General features: G+C 40.2%; 1 protein-coding gene and 1 pseudogene across 4 annotated transcripts; both read right to left on the reverse strand.

Moving 5' to 3' along the window:
• Positions 1-14486: 14486 nt before the first annotated feature.
• LOC145077113 (solanidine UDP-glucose glucosyltransferase 1-like) lies at positions 14487-16154 on the reverse strand (annotated as a pseudogene).
• A 2624-nt stretch (positions 16155-18778) lies between these two features.
• Positions 18779-22697, reverse strand: LOC145074874 (uncharacterized). 4 transcript variants are annotated; one of them, XM_079021203.1, is made up of 8 exons: positions 22572-22697; positions 22258-22480; positions 22106-22161; positions 21119-21507; positions 19529-19867; positions 19367-19441; positions 19120-19273; positions 18779-18989 (listed from the first exon to the last, which is right to left on the reverse strand). In XM_079021203.1, exons 4-5 carry the CDS (start codon positions 21167-21169, stop codon positions 19547-19549), a joined length of 372 nt encoding a protein of 123 aa, XP_078877329.1. In that variant the 5' UTR covers positions 21170-21507; positions 22106-22161; positions 22258-22480; positions 22572-22697; the 3' UTR covers positions 18779-18989; positions 19120-19273; positions 19367-19441; positions 19529-19546. The 4 variants fall into 4 exon arrangements, 3 of the variants coding, with proteins under 3 accessions (XP_078877329.1, XP_078877328.1, XP_078877330.1); XR_013692149.1 differs by lacking the exon at positions 19120-19273 and having other exon boundaries at positions 19529-19725; XM_079021202.1 differs by lacking the exon at positions 19120-19273.
• Positions 22698-22979: the final 282 nt, after the last annotated feature.

Below are 22979 nucleotides of genomic sequence, written 5' to 3' on the forward strand. Positions count from 1 at the left end.
ACAGGAGTTGTCTATGCAGCTGCAAGAGCTGCTAGACAAGGGTTTTATCAGGCCGAGCTGTTCGCCATGGGGAGCCCCGATCCTGTTTGTGAAGAAGAAGGACAGGTTGCACCATATGTACATAGATTACCGGGAGTTGAATAAGGTAACGGTGAAGGACCGTTACCCACTCCCGAGGATAGATGATTTGTTCGACTAGCTTCAGGGAGCATCTTGGTTTTCCAAGATTAATTTACGGTCCGGATATCACCAGATGCGGGTCAGAGATGATGATGTGCAGAAGACCACTTTTAGGACCTGTTATGGTCATTATGAGTTTGTGGTGATGCCGTTTGGTCTCACCAATGCTCCAGCCACATTCATGGATCTCATGAATCGCGTGTGCAGACCGATGATGGATCGGTCTGTAATAGCATTCATTGATGACATCTTGGTTTATTCCAAGACGAGGAACACCTGATAGAGGTGCTAGAGACCTTGAGGAGGGAGAGGCTTTTCGCAAAGTTATCCAAGTGCGAGTTCTGGTTGCGCGAGGTGTAATTTCTGGGGCACCTTGTCAACTAGAGGGTATATTAGTAGATCAGGCCAAGATAGAGGTCGTGATGCAGTGAGAGGTCCCGAGGTCTCCATTTGAGGTTCGGAGCTTCCTAGGCTTGGCAGGGTATTACAGGAGATTTATCTAGGATTTCTCCAAGATAGCAGTTCCGCTTACCCGACTGACCAAGAAGTCGATAGTGTTTCGCTGGGGTCTTGAGCAGTAGTCATCCTTTGAGATGCTCAAGCAGCGAATGTGCGAGTCGCCGATTCTCACCCTGCCAGAGAGAATGGATGACTTTGTAGTCTACTGTGACGCTTCGATCACAAGTATGGGAGCAATGTTGATGCAGCGGGGGCATGTGATAGCTTATGCCTCGAGACAGTTGAAGCATCACGAGGCTAACTACCTGACGCATGATTTAGAGATGGGGGCGGTAGTGTTAGCCCTCAATATTTGGCGGCATTACCTCTATGGGGTCCGGTGTACTATCTACACGGACCACAAGAGTCTGAGGTACCTCATGGATCAGCCTAGCTTGAACATGAGGCAGTGTCGGTGGTTAGATGTGGTAAAGGACTACGATTGTGAGATCCTTTACCATCCGGGCAAGGCCAACGTGGTGGCCGACGCCGAGCCACAAGGCGGTAGCGGCTCTGATCCGGGATATATGTCTGAGGCTGACATTGATTACTCCACTGTTGGAGTAGATTAGAGAGGCGCGGGTTGAGGGCCTAAAGGAGGAGCACCAAAAGAGCGAAAGGATAGTGGTCCGAGTGGCTTCGTTTGATTACGACAGCCGAGGATTGTTGACCCTGCATGGGAGGGTCTGGGTACCGTACTGGGGTGGAGTACGGCAAGTATTGATGGATGAGGCCCACAAGTCTCGGTCCTCCATCCATCCAGGGGCGACGAAGATATATAGAGATCGTCGACCTGATTATTGGTGGCCCTGCATGAAACAGGACGTAGCTTGGTATGTGGAAAGATGTCTGACACGCAGGAAGGTCAAGGAAGAGCACCAGAGGCCTCACGGCAAGATGCAGTCGTTAGACATTCCCGTGTCGAATGGGAAGATATTACTATGGATATCATTACTAAGCTTCCCAGGACCGCACGTGGGGTTGATTCGATATGGGTCATTGTGGATCGATTGACCAAGAGCGCCCATTTTATACCGATCCAGGAGAGCATCTCGGCCGAGAAGTTGGCTGAGATTTATGTGAGAGAGGTAGTGGCACATCATGGAGTGCATGTCTTGGTGGTGTTAGAGCGAGACGTCCGGTTCACTTCCAGGTTTTGAAAGCGGTTTCACAACGAGATGGGTACTCGTCTCCATTTCAGCACCGCTTTCCACCCTCAAAAGGATGGGCAGAGCGAGAGGACGATTCAGACTCTCGAGGACATGCTTCGGGTATGTGTGCTATATTTTGGTGGTAGTTAGGATACGTATCTTCCGTTAGCGGAATTTTCGTATAACAACAACTATCACTCCAGTATAAACCGAACTTCCTTCGAGATGCTCTACGGGAGGAAGTGCAGGACCCCAATTTGTTGGAGTGAGGTCGGTCAGAGAGTCATGGAGAGTACGGAGGTAGTACTCAAGACCACAAAGCGGATTCAGCAAGTTCGGAGCAGGCTCCAGACAGCTCAGAGCCAGCAGAAGAGTTACGCCGACAAGCAGCGTTCGGACTTGGAGTTTTAGGTGGGCGACATGGTCCTCCTGAAAGTGTCACCCTAGAAGGGTGTTTATTAGGTTTCGGAAACGGGGTAAGCTGGGCCCCAGGTTCATCAGTCCAATTAGGGTTTTGTCCCGAGTGGTTTGGGTTGCGTATCGTTTAGACCTTCTAGCAGAGCTCAGCCAAATCCACAGCACATTCCACGTTTCTCAGTTGCGGAAGTGCTTGGTGGATGATTCAGCAGTGATACCTCTTGAGGACATCCAGGTTGATGATAGCCTAAACTACATCGAGAGACCCATGGCTATTCTAGATCGAAAGCCGAAGAAGCTGAGGAACAAGAAGGTAGAGTTAGTGAAGGTGTAGTGGCAGCAACGAAAGGGTTCGAAGTGGACATGGGAGCCCGAGGAGGAAATGAGGAAACACCACCCAAGCAGACTTCGAGGACGAAGTCTAAGACAAGTGGGGGAGAATTGTAACACCCGGTCTCAGGTACGCATTTAAATTCAAGTAAAATTCCATATTTTACTCTTGGACTCGGCGAGTTGGGGGCTCAACTCGTCGAGTAGGACCGACTCCGGATCGGGGGAATTAGTGACCTACTCGGCTAGTCGGAAGTCAGACTCGACGAGTAGGAGCTGTCTGGGTGAAACCCTAAATTGGAGGGTTTGCACCCTATTTAAACATCTTATAAGGCTTCCACCCAAGCCTCCATCACCTACAGAGCATTACACTCGAAACCCTAATCCTCCATAAGTGAGCTTGAGCTTTCTTTGTTATTTTGAGTGTTTCTTGGTGTGTTTTGAAGCTAGAGCAAGAAGTGGAAGATAGAAGACCCAAGGAGGAAGGAATAGATCCAGGATCAACATCATTTTCTCCTCACTTTCTGGTAATCAAGCTTCATACTTGACTTGTAGTTTCTTCGATATCCTTGTGGTCATTCCTATGGAGTTTTCGGCCCAAGTAGCTTGATCTTTGGGACTTGGACGTCCCAAGTCAATATATCTTCAGATCTGAAACCTTGGAGGGTCCTCATGGCATAAAGGTGCCATCTTTATGGCCATGAGAACCCCATGTATAAAATAAACCCCATTTTTGGCCCTTTGAGCATAAAAATCCCATGCATGTACGTAAAGTTCATGACTTTACGTGTTATATCGACTTAAGGAGACCAGATCTACCTGTTGGATGAGAGTTGTACATCAGAAATCGAGTTTTAGACATGGACATTATTCGTTCTCAGGGATCGGCGAGTCGGGGGTTTGGGTTTCCAACCTTCTATGATTCGAGGGAATCCGGTTTAGTCTAGAAGATATTTAGATGAGTCCAGAGGAAGGACTCAGTGAAATGGGCATAACTATGGACCTAGAAGCCATGGGACTCGGCGAGTGTATGAACGCACTCAGCGAGTCCAAGGCCATATCCCAACCCATGAAGATGGACTCGACGATTTGTTCATACAACTCGGCGAGTCACAAACTAGACACGATCATTTGACGAAGATAAACTCGACGAGTTCAAGGAGGAACTCGACGAGTGAGTTGAAGATTGTCCCGATGATATGATTGAAGGAGAACTCGTCGAGTTCTTGCTAGACTCGACGAGTTGAGTCGGGTTGAGAGACAAATGAAGGGGCAGATACTCAGCGAGTTGGCGGGCCAACTCAGCGAGTCGAGTCAACTGGAAGTTGACTCTGATCAGGATTTTGACTTTGGCCAGGGGTAAAATAGTCATTTTACCCTAAGATCAGTATTAGTTTTTGACTAAGTGTCTTTATGGAATTTATAGTCGGAGAGTTGTCGGAGCAGCAGACAGAGACTCCTCACCGAGAGTTGCAGCAGTCAGTCACAAGAGGTGAGTTTTCCTCTAGTAGGAAAGGGTCTAAGGCACCAAGGCCGACCCATTTAAGTAGTAGAGTATACCGGGGTGAGCCCGATGTCGGGGTTAGCTTGATGCAGTTTTTGTGTTTCCGGACTTCGGTCCGACGCCGGGGCGGTCCCGAGAAGTAGTTATGTATGATTGATGTTTTTGTGATTCATGCATGTTTATGTGTTATGTGTCATATCTTCCAAACTTCGGTCCGATGTCGGGCAAGCCCGATGCAGTATATGTGACAATGTTATATGCTATGTGTCGGGGTAAGCCTGATGCCGGGGTGAGCCCGATGCCCGATGCGGTCGGACGCCGGGGTGAGCCCGATGTCGGATAGGAGTCCGATGTCAGGTAAGCCAATGTCGGGATTCGTCCCGGTGCAGTTGGGAAGAGTCCCAGAGTTATGTTATTTGCTATTTGTGCTTTGTATGTATGTGGTAGTTTGAAGGAGCTCAGTAAGCTTCGTGCTTACAGTTTCAGTTTTGGTTTCAGGTACTTCAACTAGTAAAGGGAAGGGCTCGAGCTGATGGCATGGCACACACACACCACAATTGATTAGCCTGGGATTTTACTCTTATATTTGTTATGAGACCGTATATGTTATCATATTTTATGAGTTTTCAAGATACAACTTTTATGGTTTACACTATGGCAATGATATTTATGTTTGATAAATGATTTTGAAAAAGAAAATTTTTGGCTTGTATTTTTGGGATGTTTCAAGTTGATTTCAGAACAAATATGTGTGTTCATGTGTTTTGTATTTTCATCTAGTTTGAATGTTGCACCTGGTTCTTGGTACATATTCTTTTATTTAGTTTTTTAACTGATTTGCAATTTTGGCCTTGGACTCGGTGAGTCGAAGGACTGACTCGCTGAGTAGAAGCGGTATGAGACGCGGAGTTTAAGTTGTGGACTCGGCGAGTCGGGTCCCGGACTCAACGAGTAGCCGCTGTTTGGACAAAAACCCTAATCCAAGGGTTTGCACCCTATTTAAACAACCTTATGCATCCTCCATCACTCCTTTATGCTCCCAAACGCCCCTCACTGAAACCCTAGCCGTTTTTGAAGCAATCTAAGCCTTGTTGGTGGATTTTGGTGCTTGTGATCTTAAGAAGGAAGGAGAGAAGCTTGAGGAAGCAAGTAGAGATCAAGGGAACCTGAGTTTGTGCACCTTCTTCAGCTCATTGAAGGTAAAAAGTTGTAACCTTGCTCATTCATTTGTTAGATCCCTCTTTGGGGAGGTTTAGGGCTTTTATGAGCCATTTTTGGTGGCCAACCATGTTTGCAAACATAGTTGGGGGTTTAAGCTTCTGAATCACATCATGAAAGGAGTCACTAGGCAAATTTGGGTTGCTTTTGCACCCATGAAAGTTCCCATGTGCTATATGAGCTTGTTTTATGTCCTTTTGAGCTCAAAGTCCCATGCAAGCACGTAAAGTTTGTAACTTTACGTGCTAGAGCGATTGTAGAAGCGTGGATCTATCTTTTGATCAAAGGATGTACATCAGAAAGAAAAGATTTAGGGTATGGACATGACCAACTCGACGAGTCCATTCTCGGACTCGGCTATTCTAGGGGGTTCTGTCCCATTCTGTTGAGGGTCGAAAGGACCCAGTTGAGTGTGGAAAGGTTTTTAAGGGGGGGTCCTCGGGGAGTGACCCGACGTTCTGGACTAAGCCATTAATCTGAAAGTTCATGGGACTCGGTGAGTGCATGAAGGTGCTCAGTGAGTCCAAGGCAGTCTTCATAGAACTCAACGAGTTGTTCATCAACTCGGCGAGTCGAGGACAGAACTTGTTCATCAGATGAAGGTGGACTCGATGAGTTGTTCATCAACTCAGCGAGTCGGATGAGTTTTCACGTGACGTTCATATGAGAGAAGAACTCGTTGAGTGGGGTCGGATGAAGGACCATTAAGTATCAGTTAGGAAGAGAACTCGACGAGTCAATGCCTAACTCGACGAGTAGAGATGGGAGTAAGGACAATCGACTGGATATGGACTCGACGAGTTGGCAAGCCAAATCGGCGAGTCGGTTCAACTGTAAGTTGACTCTGAATTTGACTTGACTTTGGTTTGGAATCGGTCAGGGGTAAAATAGTCATTTTACCCTGGGAATAGTATAAATATCTGATTAAGTGTTTTATGGAAATATAGTCGGAGGATCACCGGAGCAGCAGTCAGACAATTACGAATCAACTTTTCAGCAGCCAGCCTTTCGAGGTGAGTTACCTTCCAGTAGGGGTGGGTCTAAGGCCACAATGTCGGCCCACCAAAAATGGTATTTAGTAGATGACTGTCTTCGTGACAATTATCTTGGTTTGGTTATGTGCTTTGGTTACGAGATATGCCTGTATGATATGCTGTGTGTGGTAGGAGTTAGTTTTCTCTGACATCGGTCTCTAGGACCGTAGGGTAGGTCAGTACCCAGTTATGTCTGGTTGTATGTTCATATCTCGTTATTGTATGCTAGTGATAGGGGTGAGATAGTCCCCAGTACCGGTTGAAAGATACCGAAGAGGCTTACCGGTTGAAAAATACGGATGGTGATTACCGGTTGAAAGACACCGATGGTTGTTACCGGTTGAAAGATACCGATGATATTATATGTTATGTGGTATGATGGGGGGAACTCACTAAGCTTCGTGCTTACAGTTTTAGTTGTGGTTTCAATTACCTCTTCGTCAAAGGGGAAAGAGCCGGCAGCGTAGTGGCGCATCACACACATGGTTTCCGCACTAGATTTTCTGGGATCGTACTCTTATTTTCTTTGTTTCTGATGAAATTGTTTTGAGATGTAACCTTATGTTTTATAATTAATGTAACTTTGACAATGTTTTAGTAACACACTTTATTACATGTTAAATTTTAAAAAATGAAATTTTTGGCCTCGAAATTTGTGATGCTACAAGTTGGTATCAGATCCCTGGTTTGAGGGATTCGGACACACCCTCGGGGGTGTCTGGACTCGAACCGAGGGGCTAAAAGAATTTTTACAAGGAAAATGGTTTTCTAAAATTCAAAATGGGAAGTTTTAAGAAAGACGAAGTGTGTGATGCGACAGAGGAGAGGCATATGGCCAAGGACTGCCCCAAGGGGTTTGCAGTATGCTTTCACTACAACCAGACCGGACACCGGAAGGCAGAGTGTCCACAGTTGCGAGGGACAGCTCAGGGAGCATCTCAGGGATCTACCCCTGCTGCTATCAGAGCTACTGAGAGCCGGCCAGTGAAGGCCGAGGCACCGAAGGCACGAGGGAGAGCCTTTCAGTTGACCGCGGAGGAGGTCCGCGCAGCGCCCGATGTCGTGGCTGGTATGTATTCTTTCATGTATATATTTTGATGTTTGAGATATTATGTTTATATTATGTTATGCGTAGGTACTTTTCTTGTGAGTTCTGTACCTGCCTTGGTGTTATTTGACTCGGGTGCGAGTCGGTCTTTTGTATCTTTGGCTTTCAGTCAGCACATCAGTATTAGTCGAGAGGCGTTGAGTCGACCTCTGAGGGTTTCCATAGCCGACGAGAGGCCAGTGTATGCCACCGAGGTGATCCGAGGGTGTGTACTCGAGATTTTCAGCGTCGAGTTTCCGATTGATTTAGTTCCTATTGCGATGGGAGATGTTTGTGTCATCGTGGGCATGGACTGGTTGAGCAAATTTGGAGCAGTCATCGATTGCGAGAGACAACTGGTGACCATACGAGACCCTAGTGGGGGAGTTCTTTCGGTGTACGGCGAGGGTACACGTTCTGGGTCAACATTTTGTTCGGCCGCTAGAGCGAGACAGAGTCTATGGCAGGGATGTAGTGGGTTTGTGGCGTATGTGATGGATACGAGGGTTGATTCAGGGAGGCCGAGGGCAGTTGATGAGGTTCCGATAGTGCGTGAGTTCCCGGATGTTTTCCCGGAGGAGTTGCCAGGCGTGCCTCCTGAGAGGTAGGTAGAGTTTCGTATCGATTTGGTTCCGGGGGCGGCACCTATCACCAAGGCGCCCTATCACCTTGCACCTCTAGAGATGCAGGAGTTATCCTCGTAGCTTCAAGAGCTGCTGGGGAAGGGGTTTATTCGGTCGAGCAGTTCGCCGTGGGGAGCGCCTATCCTCTTTGTCAAGAAAAAGGATGGTTCACACCGGATGTGCATTGATTACCGGAAGTTGAACAAGTTGACGGTCAAGAATCGTTACCTGTTGCCTAGGATCGAAGATTTGTTCGATCAGTTGCAGGGGGCACCTCGGTTCTCCAAGATTGACTTGAGGTGTGGATATCACCAGATGAGGGTGCGAGATGAGGATATCCAGAAGACAGCATTCAGGACTTGTTACGGGCATTACGAGTTCGTGGTGATGCCTTTCGGGCTCACCAATGCACCGGCGGCGTTCATGGATCTCATGAACAGAGTGTGCAGGCCGATGTTGGACCGCTCGGTGATTGTGTTCATCGACGATATATTGGTGTATTCGAAATCCAGAGAGCAGCATGAGGAGCATTTGAGGGAGATCCTTGGAGTTTTGAGATCGAAGAGGCTTTACGCCAAATTCTCCAAGTGTGATTTCTGGTTACGAGAGGTATAGTTCCTTGGGCACCTCGTTAACCAGAATAAGATATTGGTCGATCCGGCCAAGATTGAGGCAGTGATGAGTTGGGAGGTGCCGAGATCAGGAGCTTCTTAGGATTGGCAGGCTATTACCAGAGATTTATCAGGGATTTCTCCAAGATTGTCGTGCCACTCACCAGGTTGACCCAGAAGGGTGTTGCTTTTTCATGGGGCCCAGAGCAGCAGGCCACCTTCGAGACACTTCGCCAGAGACTATGCGAAGCCCCGATGTTAACCCTTCAGGAAGGGATGGAGGACTTCGTAGTGTATTGTGACGCGTCGATATCAGGGTTGGGAGCGGTGCTTATGCAGAGGGGGCATGTGATAGCATACGCATCGAGGCAGCTGAAGCCTCATGAGATGAGGCATCCCACCCATGATCTGGAGTTGGGGGCAGTGGTGTTCGCCTTCAAGATCTGGCGTCACTATCTGTATGGGGTTCGATGTACCATATACACGGACCACAAGAGCTTGAAGTATTTAATGGATCATCCCAACCTGAACATGCGACAGAGGAGATGGTTGGATGTGGTGAAGGATTATGATTGTGAGATCCTGTACCACCCGGGCAAGGCTAATGTTGTAGCCAATGCCCTGAGTCGTAAGGCGGAGGGCGCCCCAATACAAGATCTTTGTATGAGGCTGATAGTGATGACCCCAGTGTTTGACGCCATTCGAGGGGCCCAGACTGAGGTCGTAAGACCAGAGAACCGTAAGAGGGAGCGGGTTACCGGACAGGTATCGGAGTTTGTCACCGATAGCCGAGGGCTTATAACCTTTCAGGGTCGGATTTGGGTGTCGTTTGTGGGCGGAACGCGTACCATCTTGAAGGAGGAGGCGCATAGATCGAAGTTTTTGATCCATCCCGGGGCCACTAAGATGTATTTGGACCTGAAGAAAGAGTATTGGTGGCCCTGTATGAAGAGGGATGTTGCATGGTTCATTGAGAGGTGTTTGATATGTCGCAGGGTTAAGGCCGAGCACCAGAGACTGCATGGTAAGTTGCAGCCGTTGGAGGTTCCCAAGTGGAAGTGGGAATAGATTACCATGGATTTTATCACCAAATTGCCGAGGACTACTAGGGGCGTCGATGCAATTTGGGTGATTGTGAACAGATTGACGAAGAGCGCCCATTTCCTTGCTATAAGTGAGAGCTCTTCCGCTGAGAGGTTGGCAGACTTGTACGTGAAAGAGGTGGTATCACAGCATGGAGTGCCGATCTCGATTGTCTCAGATCGAGATGTGCGTTTCACTTCCAGGTTCTGGAAGAAGTTTCATGAGGAGTTGGGCACGAGGCTGCATTTTAGCACCGCATACCACCCACAGACCGACAGGCAGATCGAGTGGATGATTCAGATGCTTGAGGACATGCTTCGGGCATGTGTACTAAACTTCGGAGGGAGTTGGGACACATTTTTGCCTTTGGCTGAGTTTTCCTATAACAACAGCCATCATTCGAGCATCAGTATGCCACCCTTTGAGATGTTGTATGGGAGGAGGTTTCGGACTCCCATTTGCTGGGGTGAGGTCGGTCAGCGTGTGATGGGTAGTACAGAGATAGTACTTCAAACGACTGAGCAGATTCAGCAAGTCAGGCAGAGGTTACTGACGGCTCAGAGTCGTCAGAAGAGCTACGCAGACAGGCGTCGCTCGGAGCTCGAGTTCCAAGTTGGTGACTTCGTACTCCTAAAGGTATCTCCTTGGAAAGGAGTGATCCGATTTAGGAAGAGAGGCAAGTTGGGGCCTCGGTATATTGGTCCTTTCAGGGTGACCGCCAGGGTGGGCGGGGTAGCGTACCGTTTGGAGCTACCTGCGGAGTTGAGTCAGATTCACGATACCTTCCACGTGTCTCAGCTGAGGAAGTGCATCGCTGATGAGTCGACAGTGGTTCCATTAGAGGACATTCAGGTGGATGTGAGCTTGAACTATGTTGAGAGGTTGATCTCGATTCGAGATAGAAGGATCAAGACTTTGAGAAACAAGGAGGTGCCATTGGTTCAGGTCCAGTGGCAACATTGGAATGGTTCCGAGATGACCTGGGAGCCGGAGTTGGAGATGCGCAAGCAGTATCCAGAGTTATTTGTGGAAAGAGACTTCGAGGGCGAAGTCTGATTCTAGTGGGGGAGAATTGTAACATCCGGATTTCCAGGTACATTAATTATTCATTTATTTTGGAGAATTTGGGAGGGACTCGGCGAGTTGACGCTTAGACTCGCCGAGTAGTGTCGCGATTTTCCATCCGGGTTAATGACCGGACTCGGCGAGTCGACTAGTGGACTCAGCGAGTCCACGTTGTTTAATGAAACCCTAATCCCCGGGGTTTGAGGCCAATTTAAAGGGGCTTATAGTCACCAATTGCGGCTACCAGACCCCTGAGTGAAACCCTAAGCGATCTAGAGCGTTTGTGAGGAAGGAGAGACCATTTTTGATCCTTGTGTAGGTGTTTTTGCAAGAAGAAGGTTTCCAAGGCAAGAGGAAGCTAAAGAAGGCGCTATTCTGTGGATTTCAGAGCCTAAGAACTTCATATTGAGCTATACATTCGATCCTTCTTCAGTTTTGGGTGTCAATCCTTGAGAGTAAGGGTTTCAAGCCCATTTAGAGTGTGATTGTTAGTGCAATTGGTCCCTTCTTGTGTTGAGGCTGCGGATCTGGATCCAAAGAGGTCCAGAGACCTAAGCCCCTTGATCTTTATGGGGTGATATTGGGTAATATGAGCTTAGGGTGACTTATTGAGTCCATTTCTTCAAATAGAGCCATTGGGTCTTTGCATGGGCATCAAAATCCAAACTTTACGTGTTTATATTGCTTAAGGAGGCTAGATCTATGAGTTAGAGGAACGGATCTGACCTTAGGAGGTCATTTGAGCTCGAGCATGGCATGAACTCGTCGACTACCAAGAGCAGAATCGACGAGTAGGGTTAGGGTTTCCCCATAGTTTACTCAGGGAGTACTTGACGAGTTGGGGGAATGACTCAGTGAGTCAGATGGAATTAGAGGACTGGAGTTCAGGGCGGAACTCGTCGAGTTCATAATGGGACTCGGCGAGTTGAGTCGGGGTGGCCCCGCGATTCATGCCAGGTCTAACCCGTCAAGCAGGGGAAAGACTCGACGTGTCATGCGAGACTAGAGGGATAGTGGACACGCGTAGACTCGCCCAGTCACCCAAGTACACTCGGCGATTCGGGTCAAAGTTGACCGTTGACTTTGTTGACTTTGAGGGTTTGGTCAACAATGGGGTCTTTGAGTCAAGAGAGGGGTAAAATGGTCTTCTACCCTTCCGAGGATGCCAAGAGAGCGTTGAGTCTAGTCTCGAGAGTTATATTTATGAGAGTATTTACTTTATGTGATTAGGCGGAGGCTAGACCATATTTCTACAGAGTCAGAGATTTACCGAGACATCTGAGGTGAGTCTTCTCACTATACTTACCTAGAGTGGTAACAGAGTTATGTGCTAGTATACTGCTGAGTTATGTGCCAGTGTATTTGTATGCTATTTATGTGTGTTATTGTGATATGCGATATGCATGATTCAGAGTTTCCAGAGATAGGACCAGTGGGTCCATAGAGTTAGAGCTAGAGAGCCCACAGAGAGTTGGGACTAGAGGGTCCCACTGAGACACACTCACCAAAGGGTCAGCAAAGTTATAGCCTTGAGTGGCTAATATGTGTTAGAGTGGTATTTTGGGGAACTCACTATGCTTTATGCTTACAGTGTTACGTGTTATGTGTTTCAGGTACCAGTGATAATCGCGGGAAGGCGCCGGCATGATTCGTACACACACGTGGAATTTTATGTATTTCGATCTTAGGAAATGTTTTGTGGAACAAAGATATGATACAATGAGATTTTATTAATAAATGTGTATGAAAAATGTGTTTTGAAAATGTGAAAAATTACTTTAATTTTTACGGTGTTACACGACAAGTTTCACGCTATTTTAAAGAAAAATTTGTATCACGACAATGACGTGTTGAGCAGCAAATGGGGTCCAATAACTAAGCGGTGCAGCAAATTCAGCGGTATTTACAACCGGCTTCAGGCGCAACAGCAAAGCGGAACCAATGACTTTGATTTGTTCAAATCTGCTAAGGAACAATATCGAGTCGAAATGGGACATGTTTTCGACTTTGAAAAATCATGGGAGTTGTTGCGAGCGAATCCAAGGTGAAATAAAACGCATACATCGTCAAACGTTCCATCCAAAAGGTCTCGTAATTTGAGCTCGGTCGACGTGTCGGACGCACGGACTCACATCGACCTAAACGCCGACAACGATGAGATCTCGGATGATATCGAGGAGATATCCCCACCACGACGACCGCCCGGGCGCGACAAAACGAGGCTCGTTGCAAGGCATACGGAGGAGGTTGAAGCGAAAGTAAAAGATGCGGCGGAAATGAGAGCGAAATTCGACGAAAACATTTTATTAATAAAAGAAAAAAATGAGTTGAAACGTCGTCATTTGGAGTTTCTAGAAAGACAGGCACAGGAGAAGCAGGCGTAAAAAGAGAGGGAGCTAATGGCACATCAGTTGTCAATTCTTCGGACGAGCGAGGAGGGTTTACGTCTGCCGATCTAGCGGTGCTACAAATAATGAAGAAACAAATTAGGAAACAATATTTTGGTTAATTATGATTTTATGAGTAATTTGAATGGTAATTTAGTTATGATTTTAAGTTTAAAATTATGTTTTTTTTAATTGTAATCGTAATTTTAGATTTTAAATATTATGTCTTTTTTTTGTTTTTAAAATTTTATGTTTTATAAAAATATATTCATATTAGTGATTAAAAAAAACACAAAAAGTAAAATAAAAACAAAAAAGTAAAAACAAAAAAATCAAATCCAAAAAAAAAATTAAAAAATATATTTATTCTCAAAAAGTTGGTGTTACATCTTGTTGCCAATTTCTCCACTTTGTGTTATAACACCATGTGCTTATGTGACATGTAAGGTGACACAACTTAGTGTTGCATCTTATTGTCCACAATAAGAAGTATGATTATCGACATGAACCTTACATTGTTCTAATGAGATTGTGAATTTCATCCATGTTTGACCTATGAGTAGGGTTGACAGATTGAGAATGACATGACACGACAAATTTTATATAATACGAACACGACATGACACAATATTGTATTTTTGTTTTATTAAAATGAAAACAACCCAATTAAAACACGATAAAAACGACAGCACACAAGAAAGTTAAAATAAAATAAACTTTGAATTTATTTAATTCAAAATTAATTTCACAAAATACGACAAACAAATCATTATCATGTTAATTTTTTATCAAAACTTGTAAACCCATGACAATATTTTCTTATTTTTTTTATATTTGACACTAATATAAATTTGGAATTCAGTTTCATTCCGTTTCTGTGATTTGACACTAATATAAATTTGGATTTCAATTTTATTCCAGTTCTGTTTGGTATCTTATATTTTCATCGTGTCGATTGCCAATTTGCAATAATAAAATACATAATTTAATTTCATCATGCATCTATAAATGGTTGGCTTTTATCCACCTTTTTAAATTTTAAGTAGCTTCATTTTGAGCCTCCAACGCCTAGTTTAACTTTTGGGCCCGAAATCAATCCAAAGCGTCAGCCCAAGACCAGATTTTTAAGGAAAGGACTTTTGGAAAAATAATGTTTTGCTTTCTCCAAAAAAAGAAAATAGAATATGGTGTTAATTGTTTAAAAGCAAAAACCACATATAATATATAATGTAGTTTTGTCTTTTGGCTTTTTGGTTAACATGTACTATATACTAGGTTTCATCTCAAATAGCAACACATAAAGAATAGTGATCTATCATAATTGATAAATAATTAACTAAAATAAAGCCTTTAACATCAAATATTAAAATGGCACATCATCATCTACCCGTAAATATAGCGGTATTGACTATCAAAGTGCGCCAGCTGCTTCAAGGTTTTGGGGACAATTTACTGGCTTTCAGATCTTCTATCAAAGCCATTAAACTGTTATGAGAAGATCCACCTTCTTCAACAACATGTTTAGCTTTCATGGCTGCCTCTTTTGAGTTGCGTCTTATGCTTTCAGCTATGGCGGATCTACCTGTCAATATCTCAATAGCATCACTTATACTCTGTTTCCCGATGATTGGACTGGTGATCACCGAACTAGAGTTCCAAACATCCACCCCTAGGCCGACTCCAATCCCTAAAAGCTCCACCAGCTTCTCGTTGTAAAAGTGATCGGCGTACAACGGCCATGTCATCAATGGCACACCGGAAACGACCGCTTCAAGCACGGAGTTCCACCCGCAGTGGCTCAAGAACCCTCCGACAGCCCGATGTTGTAAAATCTCCACTTGTGGAGCCCACTCCGTTATGATCAAGCCCTTGTTTTCCTTTCCAATCCTTTCCTGAAAACCTTCCGGCAGCCCGCCGATTTCTTCATCTCCAAACTTCTTCCTCACCACCCAAATAAACGGTTGTTTAGAATCTTCAAGTGCTAAAGCAATTTCAGTGATCTGAGCTTCTGGGAAGTTCACCATACTTCCGAAACAAACGTATATCACCGATTTGGGGTTTTGACAGTCGAGCCATTTCAGACAACCGTGCTACTCCGACGTCCTCCAGCAGTCGCTAATAAAATATTGAAACAGAGGACCAATATGCCAGATTTTCGTTCCATTAATCTTCTTTAAATGATCGGCATAATCTGGTTCGATCTCGTAAAATGTACTATGGACTATTCCGTAACTTTTCTTCTCCGATTGTTTAATGGTTTCCATCATCTCACCCATTTGGGTCTTGTACTTGAAAAGGTCCGAGACCTGAGACCTCTTCATCGTGATTTTATCTGGCAAATTGGGAACCACAAAGCTTTCCGATTCCGATTTCACTTTCTCGTGAGGTTTATGAACTTTCAAGCTATCGAAAATGGAGTGGTAAAAGATAGAAGAAGGGTAAAACAACAGTCTCGGGATTTCGAGGTCAACAGTGAACGGGAAGAACATGTCGGAGAAGATGCAATCTGCAGAAAGACTGCGAATCAGATGTTCCATTGATGTCTGGAGCATCATCGCGCCTCGGATGACTGCGGATGACATTTCTTGATTGGTGGAAGCGTTGAGGCTTTCTATTCCGACCGGGAGTCCGACCTCCGATGCTGGGAAGTTGAGGGTTTGAATGGCGATGGGGAACCCGGCAGAGATATCACGGTCAACGGAAGATTTAAACATGAGAGCATTGTGAACTGTGGTGATGATGGTGGAGCGAACGCCCTGGGCGGCAAAGAGCCTGGCGATGTGGACCAAAGGGATGGCGTGGCTAGAAGCGAAAAAAGGGAGGAAGACGACGTGAAGGTCACCGGTGCCGGTCATCTTGGAGGACTTAGTTTTCTCCGACGACATGATTCTTTTACTTTCACCCGTTTTGATTTCGGGCAAAAACCTTTTATATCTACAAAATTGGTTTTTATAATATGATACTTTGTTAAAATTAGTTTTTTGGACTTTTTGTCTTGTTGCTTTATTCATTGGTATAATTCTTATATTTTACATTTTCTATGAGCATGCTGCATGCATGATAGGAATCTGGTGTCTCTGCTATATAATAATATAATACGAACATAAGTAGTCAAATATGAACAAAGCTTTGATTGAAAATACAAACGGTCAGTTGTTTGTTTTTAGTAAAAAAGACATCACGTGGTTAAATTTTCTTTGATAAGTATAGATGAGACAGGCTATATATAATCAAAATATATAGACAAAATATCATAAGAGTATGCGGTATGGGCCAAAAACGAGAAGCAACATGCTGATGTGGCATGTCTCAACGGTGTCATGACGGGGGAACACCACCCCACCAACTTGTTGAATCTTGTTATGGTGGATCTTGTGGTAACGAGGACGAGATAAAACAAGAAAAATGATTGGCTATCTCCTTCATCAACCAATCAAATTATTTTCTCTCTCTACCTCTTAACATGATATAACATCTAGAACACAATTTCCCAATTGGTGTTATGGTGGTGTTATGGATGAGGTGGCACAAATTTGATGTTATATCCCGTTGCCCACACCCAATGCTCTAATTGGTCCCTGTGGTTTACAGAATATCGCACTTTGAGGACTTTCTAGCAAAAAGTCACGTGACTGGTCCCTGTGGTTTGTAAAATTACATGAAAGGCCCTATTGTCGTTAAATCTAACTTTTCAGCTGTTAGATTTTAATGGAAAAGACAATATTGCCCTTGTACCAATATTGCAATACTCTACAAACCTCAAGGACCATTCGTGTAATTTTATAAATTTGAAATTTTATGTATATATAATTATAAATATAAATTCCAAATATATATAAATTATAAATATAAATTATGTATATATGTATATATATTTTTTCAACAACTTGATAATTTTTTTTTAATCTTTTTGACATTTTATTTTATAATTTTAGTTATTTATGGTTTTTTAATGTTTTTATTTATTTTGATTCAAGTAAGTAAATTTAAATTCGATAAACCATATCGAAACCTTTTTTTTCTTAATTATGAAATGAAACGTTAATGTTTTTTTTTTGTTACGGTTTATTTTTTTATTTATTTTTTACTTTGATGTTCTATAGTTAATATCGTTAGCAACTTTATGTTTGCATTTATCATTATCATTATTTCACATTTTGTTGTTTATATATATATATATATATATATATATATATATATATATATATATATATATATATATATATATATATATATAGTTATTTATTATTCTTCTATTGTTTTTATTTATTTTGATTCAAGTAATGAAAAATAGAAAAACAAAAAAAACAAAAACTTAAACCCCAAAGTTGTAAAATACTCTAATATACTATATTATTACCCGCGTTAAACGAGGTGAACACATATAAAAAACATAAAAATGTCCACAGAACTCTTAAAATGAATTTATTAAATTCTTGAGTACATATATCAAAAAAAATTAATATCATAAAACAAAATAAAACATGACTTGAAGATTAAAACTATAAAAATAAAAAATATATTCAATCATAAGCTAATACAAAATATTAAAATGTCTGTATGAGAAAAAACAACGGTTTTCGAATGCAATTTGAAATAGACACAATCACGCATTTCTACTTGACATAGTAACTTTCTCAAAATCTTGAACAAAATGAAAATACTTCATATGTCGCGGGTGTCAAAATTCTTGGCCAACAAATCGGGAAAACTAAAAAAATGATAAGGATCAACCCTATCAATAAAATCAGGGGACACACAGACTGTGGTGGTTTTGTAAAAAATTATCTTATGTTTGTGAGGAACAAGCATATAGTCTCCCTCATTTCTAGCCATAGCAAAGTTACCGATCTCCCTAATAGCTCATTCATCATATAAGGCTTCAAATAGAGGAATGATATTCTTTATAATTGTTGCTTGTATTTTATTGCCCTATAGTTAATAATGAAATTTTAATTAGTGTAAATAAAAGATGAATAGAAAATAGTAAAATGCATAATTCGTATCTCTTGATCAATTAAAATCATGTCCAAGCCCCCGACCATTTTTGAACAACATGACTTTAACACGGATGTTCCAACATTCTTTTGATGCATTGATGTCAGCAACCTTATCGAAGATCAGTTGAGAAGCGTTGTTCTCTGCTATCGTTTTGTATTGTGTAGATTGAAAAGAGAAAAAAGCTAGGATTTATGATATGGATTAACAAAAAACGTATACATATATTTATATAGTGTAAAAAAGTATTAATTATAGTATGCAATAATAACAATATATCTATAATACTTTCCATTTTATTAATTCATACTAAAAATAAAACAAATCTTTTTAGGAATGTATAAAAATAATTAATTATAGTATGCTATGAAATTTATTGTAATATCATTTCTATAATTAAAAAACTGCTTAATTATAGTATGCTATCAAAATAAAAATAAAAATAAAAAAATATATAGACTATAAAATATCATTACAAAAATAAGTGGAAGAATACCAAAAATAGCAAATATCTTTATAATATTTTCTATTTTATTAATTGATACTAAAAATAAAACAAACATCATATTAGGAAGGTATAATACATATATAATTCGTCAAATTTTATATATAAACTTCTAAACTTTATGGGTAAATGCATGAAAATGTTAAATGGGTCAATCTCTTCTAAACTTCTAAACATATAATTCCTCAAATTTAACTCGTAAAAGAGTAAAACCAAGAAAGAAAACAACAATATCGCCTGTATGATCACTCCAAACCAAAGCCTTAATACCGCCATAACTTCAACACCATCAGATGTTCTGAAAAAACAACATTATTTTCCAACACTAAATAACTGAAACAATAAATAATATGATAATAAAAAAAATATACGAAAGAAGGCATATTCTTAAAAAACTGAAACAACACTAAAGTTCCAACACCAAACACCTTAAATCCTGTTTTTTGTTTAAGGTTTAGCCAAATCTCAATGTAAGTTGGGTCTATGTTACTTAGCAATCCATGAAAAAATCGAATCATGTGGTATAGCTGAGTGAGATCACTGTAACCACAAGATCTTTTCATTTAGCAAAAATCCCTTAATCTGCACTATTTTTTTTAAAAAAAATTATTATTTATATAAATTATATTTAACAATTTTTAAGCAAAAATCCATCTTAAATTACTAATTACTAACCTGTGTAAGCAGACTATCATCGGTTGGAAGCTTGAGATCATCCTTAGTGCCACCATTTTCAGTCAACAGACTCACCTATAATAAATCCATTTTTTGTAAAATACACACAAAATATAAACCAAAGAAAGTAAAGGGGAAATGATTAAGATAAGAGACACGTACGAATCCATCTTCAGAAACTTATCCTAGATCCTTGGAATAAGAATCTTCATCTGCAGAAAGCTTAGTCTCGAGAACATGATCATAGGCATGTGGATCATGTTCAATCTCATTTGAAGTTGATGCCAAATCATTGACATTGAAACCGCATACAGCATCCAGTTCCACAAGAAAATTTTCATCAATCTCATGAATCCCATCTACATCATCAATGTTATCAGGCACATCGTTACATTCAATACTACTAAGAGTGTCGCTCGAACCCACTTGGTTTTCTGGTTCAAATTTAGCACTCAATACAAAATTAATGCTTCGTGAAATGTCATTATGTGGTTCTTCGATCTGCAAATTGTCCAAGTTGTTGCTAGTGATTCTCAATAAAAGCTAAGACAAAATAACTTCATAATAATGATAATAATAATAACAATAATAAAAATAATAATTGTTTACATGGAGCAAAAACATAAAAGCACTTTTTCTCTTTCTTACCAACAAAAGAAGCATCTTTATATTTTAGGACATTTTTTAAAAATATAAGGTTTCCTTTTCTTGATAAGTTCTTTATGAGAGGGTGTATATTTATGAATAATAACTATTAATTGAAATTAATAAATTTAACATGGGTTTTATTTTTCTTTATTCTATACTAGTTGATTAAAACAAAATGTTAAATAGAAAAGATTAAATGAGAAATTTATCTGAATTAAAATTATGAAATAACTGAAAATGGAAGAAAAAAAATGCAAAAAATAAATAAATTATAATTATGTGTTTAGTTATTATATCTATATACTAAACGGGTAAATTATAACAAAATGTTAAACACAAAAGTGTAAACTATAAATTTATTTGAAATTGAAATTGAAATTCAAAATTTAAAATTTGAAATTAATAATCATTATGATAGGTTTAATTTATAGAAACTAAATTAATGATATATTGGAAATAAAAAATGAAATAAATTACAAGTGGAAAATAAATATTTTTCAAAATTATGACAAAATGACATGTGGCCAATTGAATGAGAGAATGACATGTGGCAAAATCATTCTTATTTATTAGGGTAGATTTTGATCATGTGATTAATAATTAGATATATTTAATAACCTTATATGACAAGACAAAAGTTGGATTATTTTAACAACAGAATCAAAAGTTGTTCTCCTAAAATATTGTTAGTACAAGTTAACAGGTAAAATATCTAATTTGGTATAATTTACTATATTTTACGGTAATCATTAAATATTAAACACATTTAGGATGGTTACCTAATTTGTGCTATTCGGTAACTTGCATCCTACCAATTTCTTCATGTACTATTTTATAAAAATATAAATAAATAAATATGATATTTGTCATTAAAAAAACTTTTTGATTAAGGGTTTAATGCTGAAAATAGCAATTTACTTCCATGTATTTGGATATTATAGCATCTTACTTTCATTTTATTGTATTGCAACATTGTAATTTCAAAACTTTTCATAATCACAAAAGATAGTTTTATTTCCAATGATCTAATTTGCACATGAATTAAAACTTAATAATCACAAAAGATAGATTTTATTAGATTTTAAAGTTGTATATAAATATAACCTTTTTGTCAGGTACATCAAGTACAGGAAGCAGTCTTTTGTCCAGGGACATTTTCCAACTCACAAGATCTTGACGAGATAATGGGATGTAAAAATAATTGAGGAAAGGGTTAAATTGTAAAATGCATGAAAGTATAATGTCTTAAAAATGTAAAAATGGAAGAATCAAGGAGAACATTGGAAACGATCAGCCAGGAGGTTCTCCATGGTCATTTGGTATTGGATTTCAGATCTGTACAGCAGCAGTAGTAAAATCACCCCCATGAGCATTAATAATAACAGTGTAGGACTAATGGTTCTCTGTTTCCACATTTGTTGAAGCTCTGATACCCCAGTGGCAGCAGAAATGCTAGTAAAATTCACACCTTCATCTGATTCTCCAGTTGAATTCTTCATTCATGAAATCAAAAGTGCATCAAGGTTTCAGACATTATGTTTGGATAAGTTCACAGACGAAAGAATGCACACACACACACACACACACACACACACACACATATATATATATATATATATATATATATATATATATATATATATATATATATATATATATATATATATATATATATATATATATATATATATATATATATATGAACTTGTAAAGAAGCAAGTCCCCTCCATCCACTTTTGATAGCTAATTGTAATGACTCTCAAGTTAGACTCAACAGTATTAACAAACTAACAGATGCGAATTTTTTAAATAAGTTGCTGACAATATCATAACAGATTCTTAACTTAAGAGAGATGTGAAGGGACTACAAATAATATTTTTTTGACCCTCATAAAAGAACATCATTTAGTATTAGAAACAATAAAAAAAAAACAACCGAATCAAACCTGCAACGTGATTCATGAAAGAATATCTATAAAAGCAAAAAAAGTAAATAATACTTTTTGACCCTCATATCAAATTACAAGAGGATATAAAGGATAGTTAGAATAAGAAGGGATATGGTTATAGGGAAAGAGTAATTTTAGTTACCTGTAAGGTGACATCGATAAAAATCCATATGATAATGTAATCCAAAACATAGTCACCTGTGTAATTAGGGTTGAAGTAAAATTATTGACTTGTACTTGATATGCTTCACGTAAAAAAATACAATAGAGTAATAGAAAGATAGAGTTTGGCACCTGGGTATGTATTTATGATCAAAAACTAAAAAGAGAGATCGAAAGGAAGATAGTGAAGGCAGAGCAGCGGAGGAAGAACACATATGATCGATTTGATGTATGAAATCGATGGGGCGACCCTTTCTGGTATCGATTGAAGGAAGCGATTAGGGTTTAGAGCAAAAGAGAGGGAGAAAACTAAGAAGATCATGTCGATATATGCTCTTGGCATCTGTCTGTTCGACTAACAAAAAAACCCCAAAAAATAATCAAAACCACGGTGCGAGATAAAGATCGAAAACCAAAAATAGAGACCTAAAGGGATGGTCAGTTACCTTCTTGTAGGTTGTATCGTCCGAGCATACTGAGGATGGTGTTAACAAACGGCTGTCGGAGAAAAGAGAGAATGGAGAGACATAGGAATCAAATTAGGAATTTGAGGACGAAATGTAAGACGTAAGTTACAATTTAAGGTGTTAATATTTTGTTTAATGATGTCATCATAATTATCTAAAGTTCTTGTTTCTTCATTTTATAATTTAAGGTTTCTTTTAATAATTATAGAGATTAAATATATTTTACATTTTTCATATTTTTTTGGTTTTTTTCAAATTTATTTTTTTAATTTTGGTTATTTATGGTTTTTGTAACTTTTTTTAGTATTTTGATTTGTGTAAATAAAAAAGTTATGTTTATTTTCTTTATTTATATTTGTAAATATAACTATTTTATTTACGCGAATC

The sequence above is a fragment of the Lactuca serriola genome, chromosome 9 (assembly GCF_051521515.1).
Source record: "Lactuca serriola cultivar US96UC23 chromosome 9, Lser_US96UC23_V15, whole genome shotgun sequence".
Classification (NCBI taxonomy): Eukaryota; Viridiplantae; Streptophyta; class Magnoliopsida; order Asterales; family Asteraceae; genus Lactuca; species Lactuca serriola.